Consider the following 17232-nt stretch of genomic DNA (forward strand, 5'->3'; position numbering starts at 1 on the left):
TAAAGAAATCAGTGAAAATGTAAAACGATGACAGTCTTCTCAATTTGTTTTTGTCTTAGAAAATATAGGTATTTTTAAAGTGTGATTTTTATTACAATGGAATGGAGTTTTATATTATTTTAAATGAATTAATAACTACATTTTTAAAATTCTGGTTTAATTTCTAATACAGCAAATATCGATAAATAACCCACATAAAAATTCTTTGGAGTCCTCAATAATTTCTAGGAGTACAAAGAGATCCTAAGGCCAAAAAAAAAAAAAATTACTAATTGGGAGATACAAGTGTCAGAATATACAGTAACTGTTCAGTAATATTGCTGTAAATTAATTAATAGGATTGCCTATTCACAACAGCAAAGGCATGGAATCAACCCAGGTGCCCATCAATAGTGGATAGGATAAAGAAAACGTGCTCCATATACACCATGGAATACTATGCAGCCATAAAAAAGAACAAAATCATGTCCTTTGCAGCAACATGGATGCAGCTGGACATCATTATCCCAAGTGAATTAACAAAGAACAGAAAATCAACCACTCATGTTCCCACTTACGAGTGAGAGCTAAACACTGGGTAATCATGGACATAAAGATGGGAACAACAAATGCTAGGGATTCCAAACACGGGGAAGGAGGCAGGGGAAAGGTGTTGAAAAATTACCTAGGGAGTACTATGTTCACTACTTGGGCAACGGGATCATTAGAAACCCAAACCTTAGCACTATGCAATATATCCGTGTAATAAACCTGCACACCTACCCCCTGAATCTAAATTTTTAAAAAAATTACATTAAAAGATAGGAGCGCCTCCTCCTTTACACCACCTGAATTATCATGGCACGTAAGTCTCACACCCTATTTGCCAAGGCCATTCGTTCCTAGCTCTTTTACAGGGAGGTCAGCTTTCTCAATGCAAGTCTGTGGGACGGATGCAGAAAAATTCCCCCAGCCTCCTCTTTGATTCTGCCCCAGCTGGTCCCCGCCACGCTGAGGGACGCGCACCCTGGGACGCGCACCCAGCTGCCCGCGGCCGGAGCCGTTCGCCACACCCCCGTGTTTATGTCGGCCCACGGGGGTTGCCTGTCCCTTTAATTGGCATGTACCAAGTCTTTCCAGGTCACATTTCCTCCCTACGTCCCAGCCGTTTGGAATCATTAGCCAAAAGTCCAAGAGGAGGGAATGTGGAGACAGTGTTGTATTTCTGCGGGGAGTTCTGGGCCGACCGGGAGCGAGAGAACGCTCGAGGACGAAGCGCGCCATTGCGGCCCTCCCCGCCGCGTGCCGTAGTCCAGTCCCAAGATGGCGGCCACCATGAAGAAGGCGGTGAGTGGGGCGCTCGGGGCTCTGGATGCGCGGGTGGCGCCGAATCTCGGCCGCGGAGGTTGGGGCGCGGGATGCTGGGGGTGCGCAGCTCCGAAGCCCGGCGTGGGACCCGAGGCCGAGGCCGAGGCCCTGAGAGCGGCCCCGCGGCAAGGCCTGCCCGCGCCTGGCGCCCTGAGCGTTTTCCTAGGCACCTGGCCAGCCGAGGCGGGGCGCCGGGGCTGGGGCCGGGAGCCTCCGAGGGCCCTGGGCCGCCTCCCGCGATGCCGAGGGTGCCCCCGGGGAGTCTGAGGAATCTGCAGCCCCAGCCTTGCCCCTAAGGTGTGGGAAGTCGAAGGTCTCGTTGAGTGTGGTTGGCCTTGACTCGGGCGTTGCACCGGCATGATCGCATTAGTCTCATTGGTTATGGGTAGCTGCTGCTGGGACCGTGGTTACGGGTGAGGAAACTGAGGCCCAGAGATGGGAAGTCACCTGCCTCAGGTTACGCAGCTCATAAGGGGGACAGCAGGTTCCTGCATCCCCGGATTATCAGGCCCAAGAGCCCCCGTGTCCAACCCGGAGCTGCCCATGTCCACGCTCTATGCCCCTGAGTCCTCCAGGCTAAAACCAGTATTTATTGAAGACGGACGATCTGCCGGCCCAGCAGCCGGCCCTTTATCCGTTATCCTCCCCGCAGCTCAGCAAGTGCAATGGGTTCCTCCCCACTTTGCAGGTAGAGAAACTTAGACACAGAGCAGTTAGGGGCCCCAAAGTGACTCAGCTAGTAAGAAGCTGAGCTGGAGTTCGAACTCAGGTTTGGTTTGGTTTTTCTCAAAGCACACCTATGTAACCACTAAGCAGGCTAAACTTCCATGTCGGGTTTATAATCCCGTGGCTTCCCAGATGTGTAAAGATAGCTAGACAGAAGAAAAAGAAAAGTGGAGAGGGGGAAGGAAATAACGACTGACAATTTGGGGAGCTTTACAGTGTGCTAGGTATAACTGTACTTTTTTTTTCTTTTTTTTTGCGTGTATTGTTTATCTTATGTACTTTAGGGGAGATACTGTTTTTATCCTTATTTAACAAATGAGAAAACAGGCACGGAGGCAAAGCTAGCATTTAAACACAGGCATTCTGACTCCGGAGTCTGTGTTTTAAACTGCTATAGGGGGTCTTCCATGAGAATCTCTTGGCTGGAGGGATTTGCGTTCATTCCACTTTTAAAACCACATTAGAACTTCCTTTGCTTTACCCGTATCCAGTACCACATAGTCTATGCCATCTGTGCCTGGTGTAGGGTGACCCATTGCCCCGTTTTATATGAAATTGAGGGACTGCCAAAACTGGGAACCGCCCCAGCCAACTCAAGATGTGTTGCTCACCCTACTATTCTGCCATCCAAAAATTCTAACTGAGTTCCAGAATAGGGTCCAGGGCCATGGTGATTCAAAAAAGTATGAAACTTGGTGAGATTCACTTCACCTCTAGTTTGTGAAATTGGGCCCTCTGGTATTAGGTATGGCCTTTAATTCCTTGGAAGATACTAGTTGTGGTTCACTCCGTTTTATAGGTATGGAAACTGAAGTGCAGAGAGGTGAAGTAAATGGTCAAAGAGGAAATGGCAGAAGAATGATTTGAACCCTGGATTTTGATTGCAAAATTTCTAATTATCAACTTTTTTTTTCCCCTTTCATTGATTCAGTAAATTTTTGGGGGCATGTAATATGGCATAGTCTCAGTTTTAAGTGGAGACAACTGCGGTGACCAGTGAGGAAGTTCTTCTCCCCTTATTCTTATAGCCCCAAAAAACGTATGTTCCAGGACAGAGGCAGGCATTACTCACATAGTCACACAGAAAACTAGTTTCTCTGGTGAGAACTGTGAAGGAAAAGTACTTACGAAATGAGGGCCGAAATGAGGGCCAAAATGAGGTCTGTTTTGAGATCAGAGAAGGCTTTCCTGGGAAAGTGCCATTTAAGTTGAGATCTGTGAGATTATGTAAGGAAAGGAAGGGAGAGTTGGATAGAGAATGAAGCATTCTAGAGAGGAGTATCTGCAGAGACTCTGAGTACATTTAATACAAGGAAGGCCTGATGGCAGATAATCAGGGGAAGAGAGTTTGAGCCATGATGGGAAAAGAACTTGTAGAAGGGTAGGTGGTGGCCAAAATATAAAAGATCTTCGTTAACTTTGAAGCCTTTGAGAGTCACATGATAGATGTAATGTCCTCCTGTAGATGTTTCCAGTGTTATGAACAATTCCCGATAGATTATCTTACATGTACGCTTTTCCCCTTTGCCCTCAATGGGAGAAAACATACGTGTATGCCAGTGAGTGAGAGTGAAACATGGAGAGAGAGCCCTTTGAGTTTAATGAAAAGCAAATCATGTACAATCTGGAGTACTTTACATTTGTAACACATCGTTATCTCTCAACTGGTCATGATTTTGCTGGGGAGAATGTTTAGATGAGATGATTCAGTACTCTCATCTCTAAAGTTCTGCCTTCTAAGATCCAGTTCTTGACCATAAGGAGATCTGCACTTTGATTTCTGTTGATTATCCTACATACAAATGTTCTTTCCTCAGAGAGGCTACCTTTGACCTTTATCTAAAGAAGCCTCCTTCACTCCCCAGGCCCCCAAAACTTTCTTCTCCTAAGCTATTGTATTTTCATCATCACGTTTGTCACCATTGAACATTATCTCGTTCATCTTGTTTTTTTCTCTTCCTCCACCAGGATGTATGCTTGCCAGGTGGGATAGTGGCTCTCTTGTCATGGCATATAGGAAACAGTAATTGTTAAATAAACTACCGCATGGATGAAAGTTGAATACAAAAATTAGCTGGGTATGGTGGTGTGCACCTGTAGTCCCAGCTACTCAGGAGGCTGAGGCACGAGAATCGCTTGAACCCAGGAGGTGGAGGTCGCAGTGAGCCAAGATCACGTCACTGCACTCCAGCCTGGCAACAGAGCAAGACTCATCTCAGAAACAAAAACCAAAAAAAAAAAAAGTTAGTTGTTGAGTACAAATACAAAGCAAAAGTTTACATCATACAGACTTGGTAGATATGTTTTTAAAAGTAAAAATAAAAGACTGAAATTGGCCAGAATTTATTTCTAGGGACCCAGCTGTCAGTGCAGACTCCAAGTAATACCTAGACTTGGTGTGGAGCATGACCGAGTATGGTTCTGTTTCCTCCTCTAATCCCATAAGATACTAGTTCTCAAGAAAAGAGCCCTGGGAATTTTAATTTTTACCTTGGATCTCGAGCAGGCGTATTTCTCTTTGGCCTAGCAGAATTTCCTTCTAGATCTGGATCTGTTCTTTGTAATGATTTTTGATAAGCAATATTCAGGATATAAAATGCTTGGCTATCATTTGACTGACTCCATCATTAAGCTTTCTCCCACATGTTCATTTTATCAACCCTGTAAGGTAGGAACTAGCTTCTTTTTACAGATAAGAAACCTGAGGTGGTTCCAAAGAATTGGGTAATTTGCCTAAGATTCCTGTTTGCTTGGATTGGATTCCAGCCTGACTCTTTCCACCACTCTGTGTGCTGCCTCAGATACTATAGGATATGAAGACCTTCCAGAAGAATGCACATACTATACGTGCCATTGTGCATACAGTCTCGGGTTAAATTGACCTGTCAATGTCCATTGACCCTCCCCTAGTTAAGAATTACCCACTTCTGGCTGGGTGTGGTGGCTCACGCCTGTAATCCCAGCACTTTGCGAGGCAGAGCCTGGCGGATCACCTGAGGTTAGGAGTTCAAGACCAGCCTGGCTAACATGGTGAAACCCCTTCTCTACTAAAAATACAAAAATTAGCTGGGTGTGGTGGCACGTGTATGTAATCTCAGCTACTTGGGAGACTGAGGCAGGGGAATGGCTTGAACCCAGGAAGCGGAGGTTGCAGTGAGCCGAGATCATACTACTGCACTTCAGCCTGGGCGACAGAGTGAGACTCTCTCAAAAAAAAAAAAAATAAATAAATAAAATTACCCACTTCTTGCCAAAATGCAGCTTCAAGAAATGTAGGAATATTCTAGGACAGGGAGACTAAAACAGAAGCCTCTGTTAGCCATCAAAGGCACTGACATCTTACCTTCTGCTGTAAACAGCACTCCATGGGCGGCATGCAGTGTATTTGACTCACACATCAACTTTAGCCTTTAACCCCAGTGGGAAAACGACCAGAAGGATCTGGATACCAGGGGCCAGGTCTGTGCTGATGGCTGTGGTTTGGTGGGGCTACAACAGGAAATACCTGCTTTGGAAAGACAGAAAGCAAATAGCCAAATTCTCTCTACCACATTTTGGAAACTATGTGTTTATGAGTTTGATCAAGCATGATTTAGGTTCAGATTCAGAAACCATGTATTAGCCTCAGTTATGTGCCAGGCAGTCCTGCACTGGATCTGTTCATGTGAATGGCTCTGTTGAGCCCTCACTGTGACAAATGCATCTCTAAACACCTGCTAAGGTTTTCAGGGATTCAGTATTTAACCAAATGGCATCTACTCTTCAGGCAAACAGGAATTCTTCAGAATTCTTTGTTTGCATAGGGAACTGACAGTTCTCACTTAGGCAAAATGACTTGTGTGCCAAGATACAGACTTTGGTTTCTTGAGTGTAGCTCAGTGTTCCCCAACTTCCATATTCATCAAAATTATGCATACGGTTGAACACTCAAAGCTAGACAGAGTGTGATGTAAATAATTTTTTCTGGCTATCTTCTGGATTGTTGAGGTGGAATGAGAGCCTGACAAAGGGGAGGGCTATGTGATATTCTGACCACTGAGCTCTGTATTGCTCGACACGGCCTTTCAACCTCTGAGAAATAAAAGGTCGCATACTTTAAGTCGATGGTCACGAGAGACCAGGTCAGGGATGGACCTGGATGTTGTGAGCTCATTACTGTTATTGCGAAAGAACCAAAAGTAGTTCTTCAGTATGAACTATTTTTATACACACACAAGTGTCTTTCCTCCTTTAAACTAGAATCAGGTGCTCTGGTTTTCATGTTATAAATGGAAGGGAAACCCTAAGGAGAGTCTGCTTTTATTTTTTAGCTTTATTTTTTAAAAAATATATGGTATCTCCTTGAAAATCTGATGAAAGCAGACATCCTGCTGCCTCTTCCAAATGTTCCTAAGCCTGTGTACACACTCACACACACACGTGCACATTCACACAGACCCCTGTTCGCATTCAGTTTCCGAGAACTCGTGGACGTGTGCGACCTCTGGAGCCAGTCTCCCTGGGTTGAAATCAAGCTCCACCACCTACTGGCTGTGTGGCTTTGGGCACATTATATAAAGTGTACCTCAGTTTCTCAATCTGTAAAATAGGACTGGTGATCCTCCTTAATAAGATGGATTGGAGGATTAGCAGAGATAATAAAGTACTTATAGGAAGTTTTGGCACATAGTAAACTCAATCAGTGTTACCTATTTTTTTTATTATTTAATGGGTACTTTATGTTATCCAGGTACTCTTTATTTGCAAATTTGTAAATTTAATCACATTAAATATTAATTTTTAAATACTAAACATTCAGTTTTCTTCATTTTTTAGTGAAGTAGACCTTATTAAGACATTTAAACAGATCCTACATTATAGACATAATTTTTGCTATGAATGGAGTATAGCCACTGAAATGTAGTGACCCTTTAGCCAGTAAGCTCATGCAAGTTTTAGCTCTAAGGAAAAAAACACTACTCTGAGACATTTACCAATATATTTGACCACGTAACTTTTTGTTCCCTGGGTCATCTTAGTGAAAGAATGCTCCAACTTGAGAAATTCTGCTCTGGGCCAAAAGTTGGCTTTTTTCTTTCCTTTTAAAAGGACTTATTAATTGTTCTTTATATTTGCAATATTTTTATAGCTTAGGAATTATTTTATAGAGTATCAGAAAAGTTTATAGATTTATGAACAAACCTTAAGCTGGTGGAGCAAAGAATAAGGCATTTGTTAAATTCTGTACTTCGTGTGATTCTTGACTATGAGTGCAAGTAGCTTATTGAGTTATTGCTGAGAAATATAAAAAGCTAACTTACAACTTCTCCATTAAAATTTTACAAAAAAACACTTTTTTCAGGCTGCAGAAGATGTGAATGTTACTTTCGAAGATCAACAAAAGATAAACAAATTTGCACGGAATACAAGTAGAATCACAGAGCTGAAGGAAGAAATAGAAGTAAAAAAGGTATTGAAAATAATTATTAGAAGAATAAAATTTTTTTGTACTATAGCTACTAAAACTGAACTCAGTTAACAAGTGAATATATATTTCTCTGGGCTCTTTGTTGCAGATGAATAATGCGATTCACTCTAGTTAAGCATAAAGTCATTTTTTTAAAGGGATATGCGATAACTTACAGAATTGTTGAGGAACTTGAGTCTAGACCGAGGGTCCAGGAACAAGTCTTGGAGAACTTGGCTGGCGATGGAGCAGCTGTTGTTGCCTTCACTGATCCCAGAGTCAGCTGTCTTCCCAATGAGGAAGCCACTCTTGCAGACCTAGGAACACCAAGCTGCTGCTGCCAGTGCCACCTACCCCTGTAAATCGGGGCCCGTGTCCAGCCGTCTCCCTTGAGTTGAAATCCAGCTCAAGTGCATTTGACTGGTGGAATTGAAGTTATTATCACTTATGCATGCTGGCAGAGCATTCATTACCAGCATGATTTACTTGCACCCTATCAGCAAGCAAGGCTGAGAAATGTAGGTTGGTTTTTTGGTTTTGTTTTTGTAGGAGGGCAGAATTCACAAAGTTGAAAATTGTTAAAATAGAAGAAATTCTGAGTGACCATAGGTGCCTGCTGTCCACCACAGGGTGCTTATAGCAATCTGAAAATATCCAGAGGACAATGCGTTAGATAGCTCTAGCTGCTTGCTTGTGAAATGTCCTCTAAAAAGTTACAAATTAAAGTCTTAGAAATTCTAATGTGGTAATAATACCTTTGTGAGAGGGTCCCTCAGAGAGTTGCTGTCCCCAAATTACAACTGGCCTTTAGCCTGTGTCAGAGAACTTTGGATACATTTTCTTTGCCATTTTGCATTTATAGAAACAACTCCAAAACCTAGAAGATGCTTGTGATGACATCATGCTTGCAGATGATGACTGCTTAATGATACCTTATCAAATTGGTGATGTCTTCATTAGCCATTCCCAAGAAGAAACACAAGAAATGTTAGAAGAAGCAAAGGTATGTTCAAAGTTAATTCTGAAATTAGAATTTATATCATTATAAAGAACATGTCATTGTAGATGTAGGGAAATAGTGGATGCTAGCGATAGCTAATACTTCCTGCCTTGTTAAGTCCCAGACATGCTCTGAATGCTTTGCCAGCAGGATCTTATTGAATCCTAACAATGACCTGTTATCCCAATTTAGGGACAAAGAATAGAGGCTTAGAGAGGTTACAGGATTTATTCAAAGTGACACATAGACAGTGGTCTTCTGACTCCAGGACCTTGCTCAAAACAAAGTATTTAGAAGGTATAGCATATATTGAAGCAGAAAAGAAAAATCCCCTGTAACTCTACCCAGAGGTAACCATTCATAGTGAACATTTTCCTGTATTTCTTTTATGTTCTCTCTGCCTCTCTCCATGTAGTTTGCTTCCCAGTTTGGACAGTTAATGTTCCAGGAGGAGCATTTTTGCGGTTTCGTTGAATGTTTGTTTGTCCAGCAGATACTCATTGGGAGCCTGCTCTGAGCCAGGCACACAGGCCTTTTCAAAACATTGTTTTTGATGACTGTTTAATATCATGTTGATGGTTATCAACTGGGGTCATGGGTCTTATTGTTAGCATTAATTTGTTTCCAGTATTTTGCTGTAGTAATGTTACTGTGAGCATTCTTCTGCATAAATCTTTGTTCACATTTAGAAAATTGTTGTGAGGAAATAGAGAAGTATAATTACTGGGTCAGCATATGAGTTCTCTGATAGTATCTGAGACATCTGATACATGGTATGAAATTTTCAGTTCACATGCCTTCTAACTATATGGCAGGGACAGTCCCATCGTTTGTCTATGAGAAGCTGACGGCAATTAAACCTTTCCTAATGCTTTTGCTAATTAACCTGATTGCTGAAAATGATAGTCGCTCTTCTTCAAATGTCATAAAAAGCAAAACTTCGTATGAATGAAACCCACATTTAGTGAATCTGGGGAAGAACTATCATTTACTCCTGGGTCTTTCCATGCAGGCATGTTGTATGTCTCCCTTATGTTTAAATCTTTTCTTCTTGGTCAAATTTTGTGATTTTTGTTCTTTTTATTTGTTTAACCATTTAAAAAATATTTGGAAGTATTCCCAGATAGTTCATGGTTTTTGTGGCTATTGTGAATCCCCTGCCCCATGCAGAGATAGATACTGAACCTTGATTTATTAATTTTTTAGTGTTTGAGATGGAGTCTTGCCCTGTCGCCCAGGCTGGAGTGCAATGGCGCAATCTCGGCTCACTGCAACATCTGCCTCCTGGGTTCAAACAATTCTCCTGCCTCAGCCTCCCGAGTAGCTGGGATTACAGGCGCCCGCCACCACGCCCAGCTAATTTTTGTATTTTTAGTAGAGACAGGGTTTCACCATGTTGGGCAGACTGGTCTCGAACACCTGACCTTGTGATCCACCTGCCTCGGCCTCCCAGAGTGCTGGGATTACAGGCGTGAGCCACCTCACCCGGCTGAACCTTTATTTTTTTACTCATTTGTTCATTCTAGAATTCTAGAATGAATGAATTGAGTGCTTACTCTGTATCAGGTTCTGCCCTGTACTGGGGATAATTGGGGACAACAAAACCTGCCTAGCCCTTGCCTGCATGGAGCATATAGTCTAGATGGAAAGAAAGAAAAGTAAACAAAACTGATAATGAGTAGAAAGTGGTGTGAGGATAGACGTGGCTTTAAGAACATAGGGAGAGGAATCTATACTAGTCTGGACATCAAGGGTCAGGGAAGGGCTCCCAGGGAAAGTGCTCAGATAGCAGCTGAGGAATATGTGGCTATTAGCCAGAAAGGGGCGGAGGGTGTTCTAGTCATGAGAAGCAGCATGTATAAACGGCCATAGGATGACGGTGGTGCAAACATAGACCTGCAAGAAGATGTATTTGCTGGAGATTTGGGAGCACCTGAAATTGTGGCCACATCTTGGAGAACTCCAGTCAGTTGAGTTGAAGAAATTGTACTTTGTCTTAGCAGGGGTCAGCAAACTTTCTGTGAAGGGCCAGAAGTATACATATTAGGTTTTGTGGGCTGCACGGCCTCTGCCGTAATTGGTATGAAAGCAAGATGAGTCAATCTGCATGGCTGTGTTCCAATAAAACTTGACAGAAACAAGCTTCAGGCTAGATTTGGCCTGTGGGCTATAGTTTGCCCACTCCCGTCCCAGAGCAAAGAGGAGCCTTCAGAGATTTTTGGAAAAGAGAGAGATGATTGGACTTGTGATATTAAAATAACTTTCTAGTGTCTTATTTTACTTATTAACCAGGGTTTCTCGGTATAGAAATTTAGAATTTATCCCTTTCTAGCAGCCATATGTCTTATTTCTATTTCTTGTTTTGTAACAGTGATTCTCAAACTTTTAGCACACATAAAAATCACAGTCACCCACAGGGCTTGTTAAAAATTCAGATTGCTGGGCCCAACCCAAAGAAGTTCTTTCAGGAGGGCTGAGGTAAGGGCCCCAGAGTGTGTATTTCTGACAAGTTCCCAGGTGATTTTGTCCCTGATACTGGTCTGGGGGCCACCCTTTGAGAACCATTGGCTAGATTTCTAAAACAGCAACACTGTCAATATTAGATATTCTTTTGTTTCTAATGTTAGTGGGTATTTGGTTTGTATGATTTCATATTTTTTTGTCATGTTTAGGGAAAAAAATTGTTTTGATCCTAGCCAGGAAGGAACTTATGACTTTTTTTTTTTTTTTAAAACAAAGAATATATGTTAACATTTAATCTATTAATGAGGGAAGCATTAACATTACAAAACTGGTTTTAGAATTGAAGAGGCTAAGTATCTATAGATAGGTAGGTAGAGAGAATTGTCCTTTGGAATTGTATTTTTAATTATAAATTGACAATTTATAATTGTATAAATTTATGGGGTAAAACGTGATGTTATAATTTATTAATACAATGTGTATAATTAAATCAAGATAGTTAACATGTCTACCACCTCAAATACTTAGAAAAATATCTGACTTTTCACTGAGCAAAGCTGCTCTGCCTTACAAATGAGGCACTTTTTACCACTCTTTTCCAAAGTGTAGCCCCAGAGGTCTCAAAGTCAGTGCAAATTTCTGCCAGATTTGGATCCTAAGTTGTTATTCTTCATTATTGGTGGTTGGTGGTGTGAGTTTCTATCATTTCCTGTAGTCTCATAGTTATTTTTGTTGTTGGAAAAAGCTGGGTTAGAAGCCAGCAGGCCCAGGAGAAACTGTTTATAGAAGTCTTTGTATTTGCTTCTTTATTAGAAAATAATTTAGAAATTAATTTTTTACTCTTTTTTGGATCAGCAGAAACTGAGAAAACAAGCTTGATTTATTCTGTGATAAGCAAGTGTGGACCGTGAATTCAAAATGGCCGCATTCAGACACTTAGACCTAATTATCAGTGTCACTTAGCTGCCTGTCCAAGTTTAGAAGGTTCTTGACCTAAAATTCTTCCCAAATATTATTTCAGACACAGATGCTCAGAAATCATCCAATTGAATAGAATTAATTTAAATTATTTTTTTTCCAGAAAAATTTGCAAGAAGAAATTGATGCCTTAGAATCCAGAGTGGAATCAATTCAGCGGGTGTTAGCAGATTTGAAAGTTCAGTTGTATGCAAAATTTGGGAGCAACATAAACCTTGAAGCTGATGAAAGTTAAACATTTTATAATATTTTTTTATTTGTTTAATAAACTTGAATATTGTTTAAAATGATAATTTTCCTTCTTCAAATGACATGGAAAGCAAAACTTTTTTTTTTAAATTTTCATTTATTTAATGGAAACTTGCCTATTTTCACATGTCTGCTTATTTATTTTATATTTTTAAAAGAAGACAGTATTCATCTATGTATTTTGCATAACGATTATATCAAGTCTAGGAGCTTCGTGTCATTAAAATCAGTTAAGCAATCTTTCCTGTTTCTATATTATTTAGAACATTTGTTGTTGCAATTTTCACATAAGAAAATTTAACAGTTGTGTCATGTTGTTTCTGTCTGATTTTAATTGCTGTCTAATGATGGGGAAAACACGACAAAAAGATGTACAGTCCTGCATCCTTGCTTATTTCACAACTAAAGCTTTGTCACGGACTTCAAAATATATATGTATATATTTTATTTAAATATGTTACATATTATATTTAAACATACATATTTAACATATTTTTTACATACCTATTAATATCAGAGATTTGAGTAAAAGAGTGGGTAATGTTTAAACATGTGCCCTTTATACAAACAGGGCAGAACCACAGAAAAACATCTTAGAAACCGAGAGATGTGCAGAAAGAAATGTTTAGTGTTTTTTTTTTTTGGTTTAATTTTAGATTTTTGGTGCTTTGTAATTAATTGGGGTTTATATTGATAAAGATGTGGAAGTTAAACAGCTGTGTACTTAAAAGTAAGACTTATTTCTTAAATAAAGGGTACATTTCCTCCCACTACCCCACAAAAGACATACATTTTGGGATTTGGGAAACCTGTGTATTAACTTTCCAGCAGATGGCACTGATGTGCCAAAATGTGAATGGAAGGATCTTAACACAAAAGTGAGGAGATTGTTAGGATTGAATATACATAATTTTAGAGGAAATATTTTTAATTTTTAAGGCTAAACTGCGTATGTATTTTTTGGTTCAATGTTTATAAACATGAATTCAGGCTTAAAGATAGATGATTATATAATTTCTAAAATTCTTAATACTATAAAGGCAATTTTTTCTTTTCTTTTTTTGAGATGGCGTCTCACTGTGTCGCCAGGCTGGAGTGCAGTGGTGCGGTCTCAGCTGACTGCATCCTCTACTTCCTGTGTTCAAGTGATTCTCCCACTTCAGCTTCCCGAGTAGCTGGGATTACAGGTGTGTGCCACCACACCCAACTAATTTTATTTTTAGGAGAGACAGGGTTTCACCATGTTGGCCAGGATGGTCTCCATCTCTTGATCTTGTGATCTGCCCGCCTCGGCCTCCCAAAGTTCTGGGATGACAGACGTAAGCCACTGCGCCCGGCCAAAGGCAAATTTTTAAATTGCTGCAAAAATCTTCCCAAATAGTGATATTCCAGTTCTAGAAAATGACTCTTACCAAGGATATTTTTTTCTTGCATCCATTTGGTTAATGTTCAGTTATAGGAGTGAGGCTGGGGAAATAGTCAAGTTGCAGCAGGAAATAGAATAATTTGAGGAAACTATCCAAAACAACAATGGTGCCGGGTAACCACTAGGGTCCTTCTGTACCCTTAGAGGCCAGGGGAAAGAGCAACTGCCCACTTCACTCCCTGCCCAGGGAATGTTGCTCTACATCTGGGGAGGAACACAGCCAGCCTGTCATCCCTGCAGTGGTAGAGCCAGGGGACCAGACACCCTGACTTCATTCTCTCTCCCTCCAAAATCCACCTCTGTTCTACCATTGGCCAAACCCAACCAGAGTCCGGAGGTGGTCCATAGAAGTCAGTCGCCTGCAGGGCACGGGAGAGCGGGGGAATGGATGGATCTGGGGATCCCCAGTGGAAGATCTAGGATAGGAGGGCGACTAAAGTTTAGCCCTTTAGAAATGTTAACAGCGAACACTCGTCTGACATGGGCCAAAAGACTGAACTATGTAATTCAATGGGACTTCAAATTTTGTCCTGCATATTATCAAGAAAACCTAATACAAAAACCCAAATATCTAACATCAGTGGGATGGAAGGGTGTGATTTCCCTAACTTCATTTTCTTACCTGTGACACTTTAGAACATTACAAATATTTGATTCCCATTTTAAATTCATTTCTAAAGGCTTTGCTTCTTTTTGTGAATAGTAACTTCCCTGGGCTAGGTGAAGACTGGTGAACAGCACACACTGTATCTGAAGGGAAAGGAAGAAACGTCAGCTTCGGCCAGTAGTTGCCACAGAGGGAAGTTTTGATCTGGATTTGTCACTTTTTTTTTTAAGCAGGAATACTGATTTGTATGTGCAATCACTCTTTTTAGACTGTTCCACTATTTGTTGTTTAAAGCAGTGCAGGCTACACAAAAGATAATTGCACAACAAATCTGACCCTGAGACTCTGCCAGTTTGCAGACTCAGGTGGACCATAGGATACATCTTTTGCAGGCTTTTCACAGGAAGTGGTAGAAGTCTTATGAGCGGCTATGCTTTGCTGCTGACTTTACTGTTTCAATATCTCTCAGATCCATTATTTCCATCTCCACAACTACCATGATCCTTGTCCAAGCCTGTGGGCTCTAGTCATAAGCATGGCTAAGTAAGAAAGCTAGGGGATGGAAAAGCCATTTGAGGTAGGGTTTTGACAGGGGGTCTCTGAAGGGTTTTGAATAGAAAGGTAATTTACTTGATTACAGCAGTGTTTTTTAATAATTTGTCAGTTGTTAGGTGGGCTTTACTGCAGAAAGACAGAGGTAGAAATACTGGATGTTATTGTACCTTCTCTGGTGCGCCGAATCAGTTGGCTGAAGATATACCAGGACTTAGAGAAGGAGTGAAATGAACAAATTTTGTCAATGATTGGGGAAATGAAGGTGAAGATAGAAGGAGAAACCCAAAGAGAACTTGGTTTTGAGCACAGGCCAGTACAGCTTGCAACAGGTTTTCTTTGGCTCCTATAGTTTAATAACAACAACAACAACAAAAACAACAAAACAAAACAAAAACCACCCTGAATTTGTTGCCACAATAAAACCCAGAGATCTCACTTGAAAATGCACAGTTTGGCAACATTGAAACCATATTTCTAAAAGGCAGTCTTCAGCTGCTCACGCATTAGACATAGCAGGCTGTCTCCAGTTCACCCCAGTCCCCGCCTAGCCCACTACCCTCATTAATATTACCTGCGTGGTGCCTGTCTGTATTTGCTTTGTAATCTCTGGATGCCCGCTGGTAGTGTAAGCAGAGGCAGGAAAGAAAGAAGTGTCTGGTTTGCAGGAAGCAGGGCTGAGGAGGGGGAGGGTGAGAGAAAGACACGAGCTTGGCATCAGCACTTGGACTTCCCAGGGCATCAGCCACGTGGAGACATGTAATTGGCAACTGGAAAAGCGTGTTGAAGCTTAGGATATGCGGGACTAGGGAGGTATATTTGAGAACCCTTTCATTCTAGAGAAGTGTTTCTTAACATGTAACGCACAGAAAAATCACCGGGGGATTTTGTGACACTGCAGAGTCTGGCTCTGTGTGGGTTCGGCTGAGATGCTGCCTTTCTAACAAGGTCCCAGATGACACTGCTGCTGCTGACCCCTGGGGCCGTGCATTGGACAGCGAAGGTAGCTTGCCACGAAGAAGGACGTGGGGGAAATGCAAGTGGGAGGAAAAAGAAACATGAAAGGAGACAGAAGCTGCAACGGTCATGGGAGATCCACAAGAGTGTGGAATCCCAGAAGCCACGATGAGAATGTTGAAAAGCAGGACGGAGTGTGAACAACAGCAAACAGTACAAAGTGGCCAAGCCAAGAAGAGCTGAGAAGATGGAGCTCTATTTGATGACTAAGAAGATCCTTATTTCCTTCAAAAAAAGAGTTAACCCACCCCTACCCCTTACACACAAACCGGAGCTCCAAACACCCTAGCCCCCTGACCTGAGGCCCCCACACCTGAGCCCCATACTCCTGAACCCCACGCATACCTAAGCCCCACGCACACCTGAGCCCCCCACACAGCTGAGTTCCCATAGCCCTGAGGCCCAAACCCTAAGTTTCTCCACACCTAAGATCCTCACATCTGAGTCCCACATATAACTAAGCCCCCATACACCTGAGGCCCTTAGACTGGAGCCTCCAGATACTCAAGCCCTCCCACACACTTGAACTCTCCACAGAGCTGAGTCCCCATGTACCTGATCTCCCCACACCTGAGCTCCCATATACCTGAGACCCCACACACACCTGAGACTCCACACGCACCTGAGACCCCCATACCTCAGCTCCCCCCACATCTGAGCCCACACACACCTGAGTTCCACACACACCTGAGTTCCACACACACCTGAGGTATCAGCTCCCTCCCATCAGGCACCAGTGATTCTCAGGGGGTGATAATGGTGTGGTTTGAAAAAGCCTGAACACATCAGGTGCTAAGGATCAAAAATACATTAAAAATTCTCTAGTTCAGCGTTTCTCCAGGTGTGACCATGGAACCAACATCACCTGGGAACTTGTTAGAAATGCCAAGTTTTTCACAGGACTAAAACCTGATAAAGAATTCCCCCATTGGGCAGTGATGTTGAGCAACATAATGGTCATTGCCTTCAAAGATGACTTCATAGCATCTCTGCAGACAGGGCCCAGGGTTTTAACAAGCACTCCAGGTGATTCTGACTCAGCGAAAGAGCCGATGGGGTTCAAACCATTCCGTCTTTCTGGGATTGGAGGGCGTGGGGGTGGTGTTGGGAGAAGAGACTGGAGCACCAACTGAGAATTCTTAATGCAGATTATAGTGCTGAAGAGGGTAACAAGAAAGGGCAGCATCAAAGAGAACTGACCCATCCAGTTTAGGGATCAAGTGTAGCTAGAAGCATTCTGGTTGCTGGTAGTAAACAGATTATAAAAGATTAAGCAGTAGGTGGTGTGAGACTTGGAGGCAGCAAGTGAGAAGTATTTTTACAAGAAAGTTAACAGTGGTGGGAAAGAGGCAGAGGCAGACCATAACTTAATGCCATTGTGGTGCAGAGGGAAAGGCTTTTTTTTTTTTTTTTTTTTAAAA

At 42.0% G+C, this 17232-nt stretch overlaps 1 protein-coding gene across 2 annotated transcripts; it reads left to right on the forward strand.

Annotated features, from left to right (window-relative positions):
- Positions 1-1053: 1053 nt before the first annotated feature.
- On the forward strand, positions 1054-12697 carry PFDN4 (prefoldin subunit 4). Of its 2 annotated transcripts, none has more exons than XM_003904594.3 (4): positions 1054-1326; positions 7415-7522; positions 8382-8522; positions 12064-12697. In XM_003904594.3, the coding sequence occupies exons 1-4, from the start codon at positions 1303-1305 to the stop codon at positions 12193-12195; spliced, it is 405 nt and encodes a 134-aa protein (XP_003904643.1). In that variant the 5' UTR covers positions 1054-1302; the 3' UTR covers positions 12196-12697. The 2 variants fall into 2 exon arrangements, 1 of the variants encoding a protein (XP_003904643.1); XR_652211.2 differs by lacking the exon at positions 1054-1326 and adding an exon at positions 1507-1644.
- The last annotated feature ends 4535 nt before the right edge of the window (positions 12698-17232 follow it).

The sequence above is a fragment of the Papio anubis genome, chromosome 16, assembly GCF_008728515.1.
Source record: "Papio anubis isolate 15944 chromosome 16, Panubis1.0, whole genome shotgun sequence".
Taxonomy (NCBI): domain Eukaryota; kingdom Metazoa; phylum Chordata; class Mammalia; order Primates; family Cercopithecidae; genus Papio; species Papio anubis.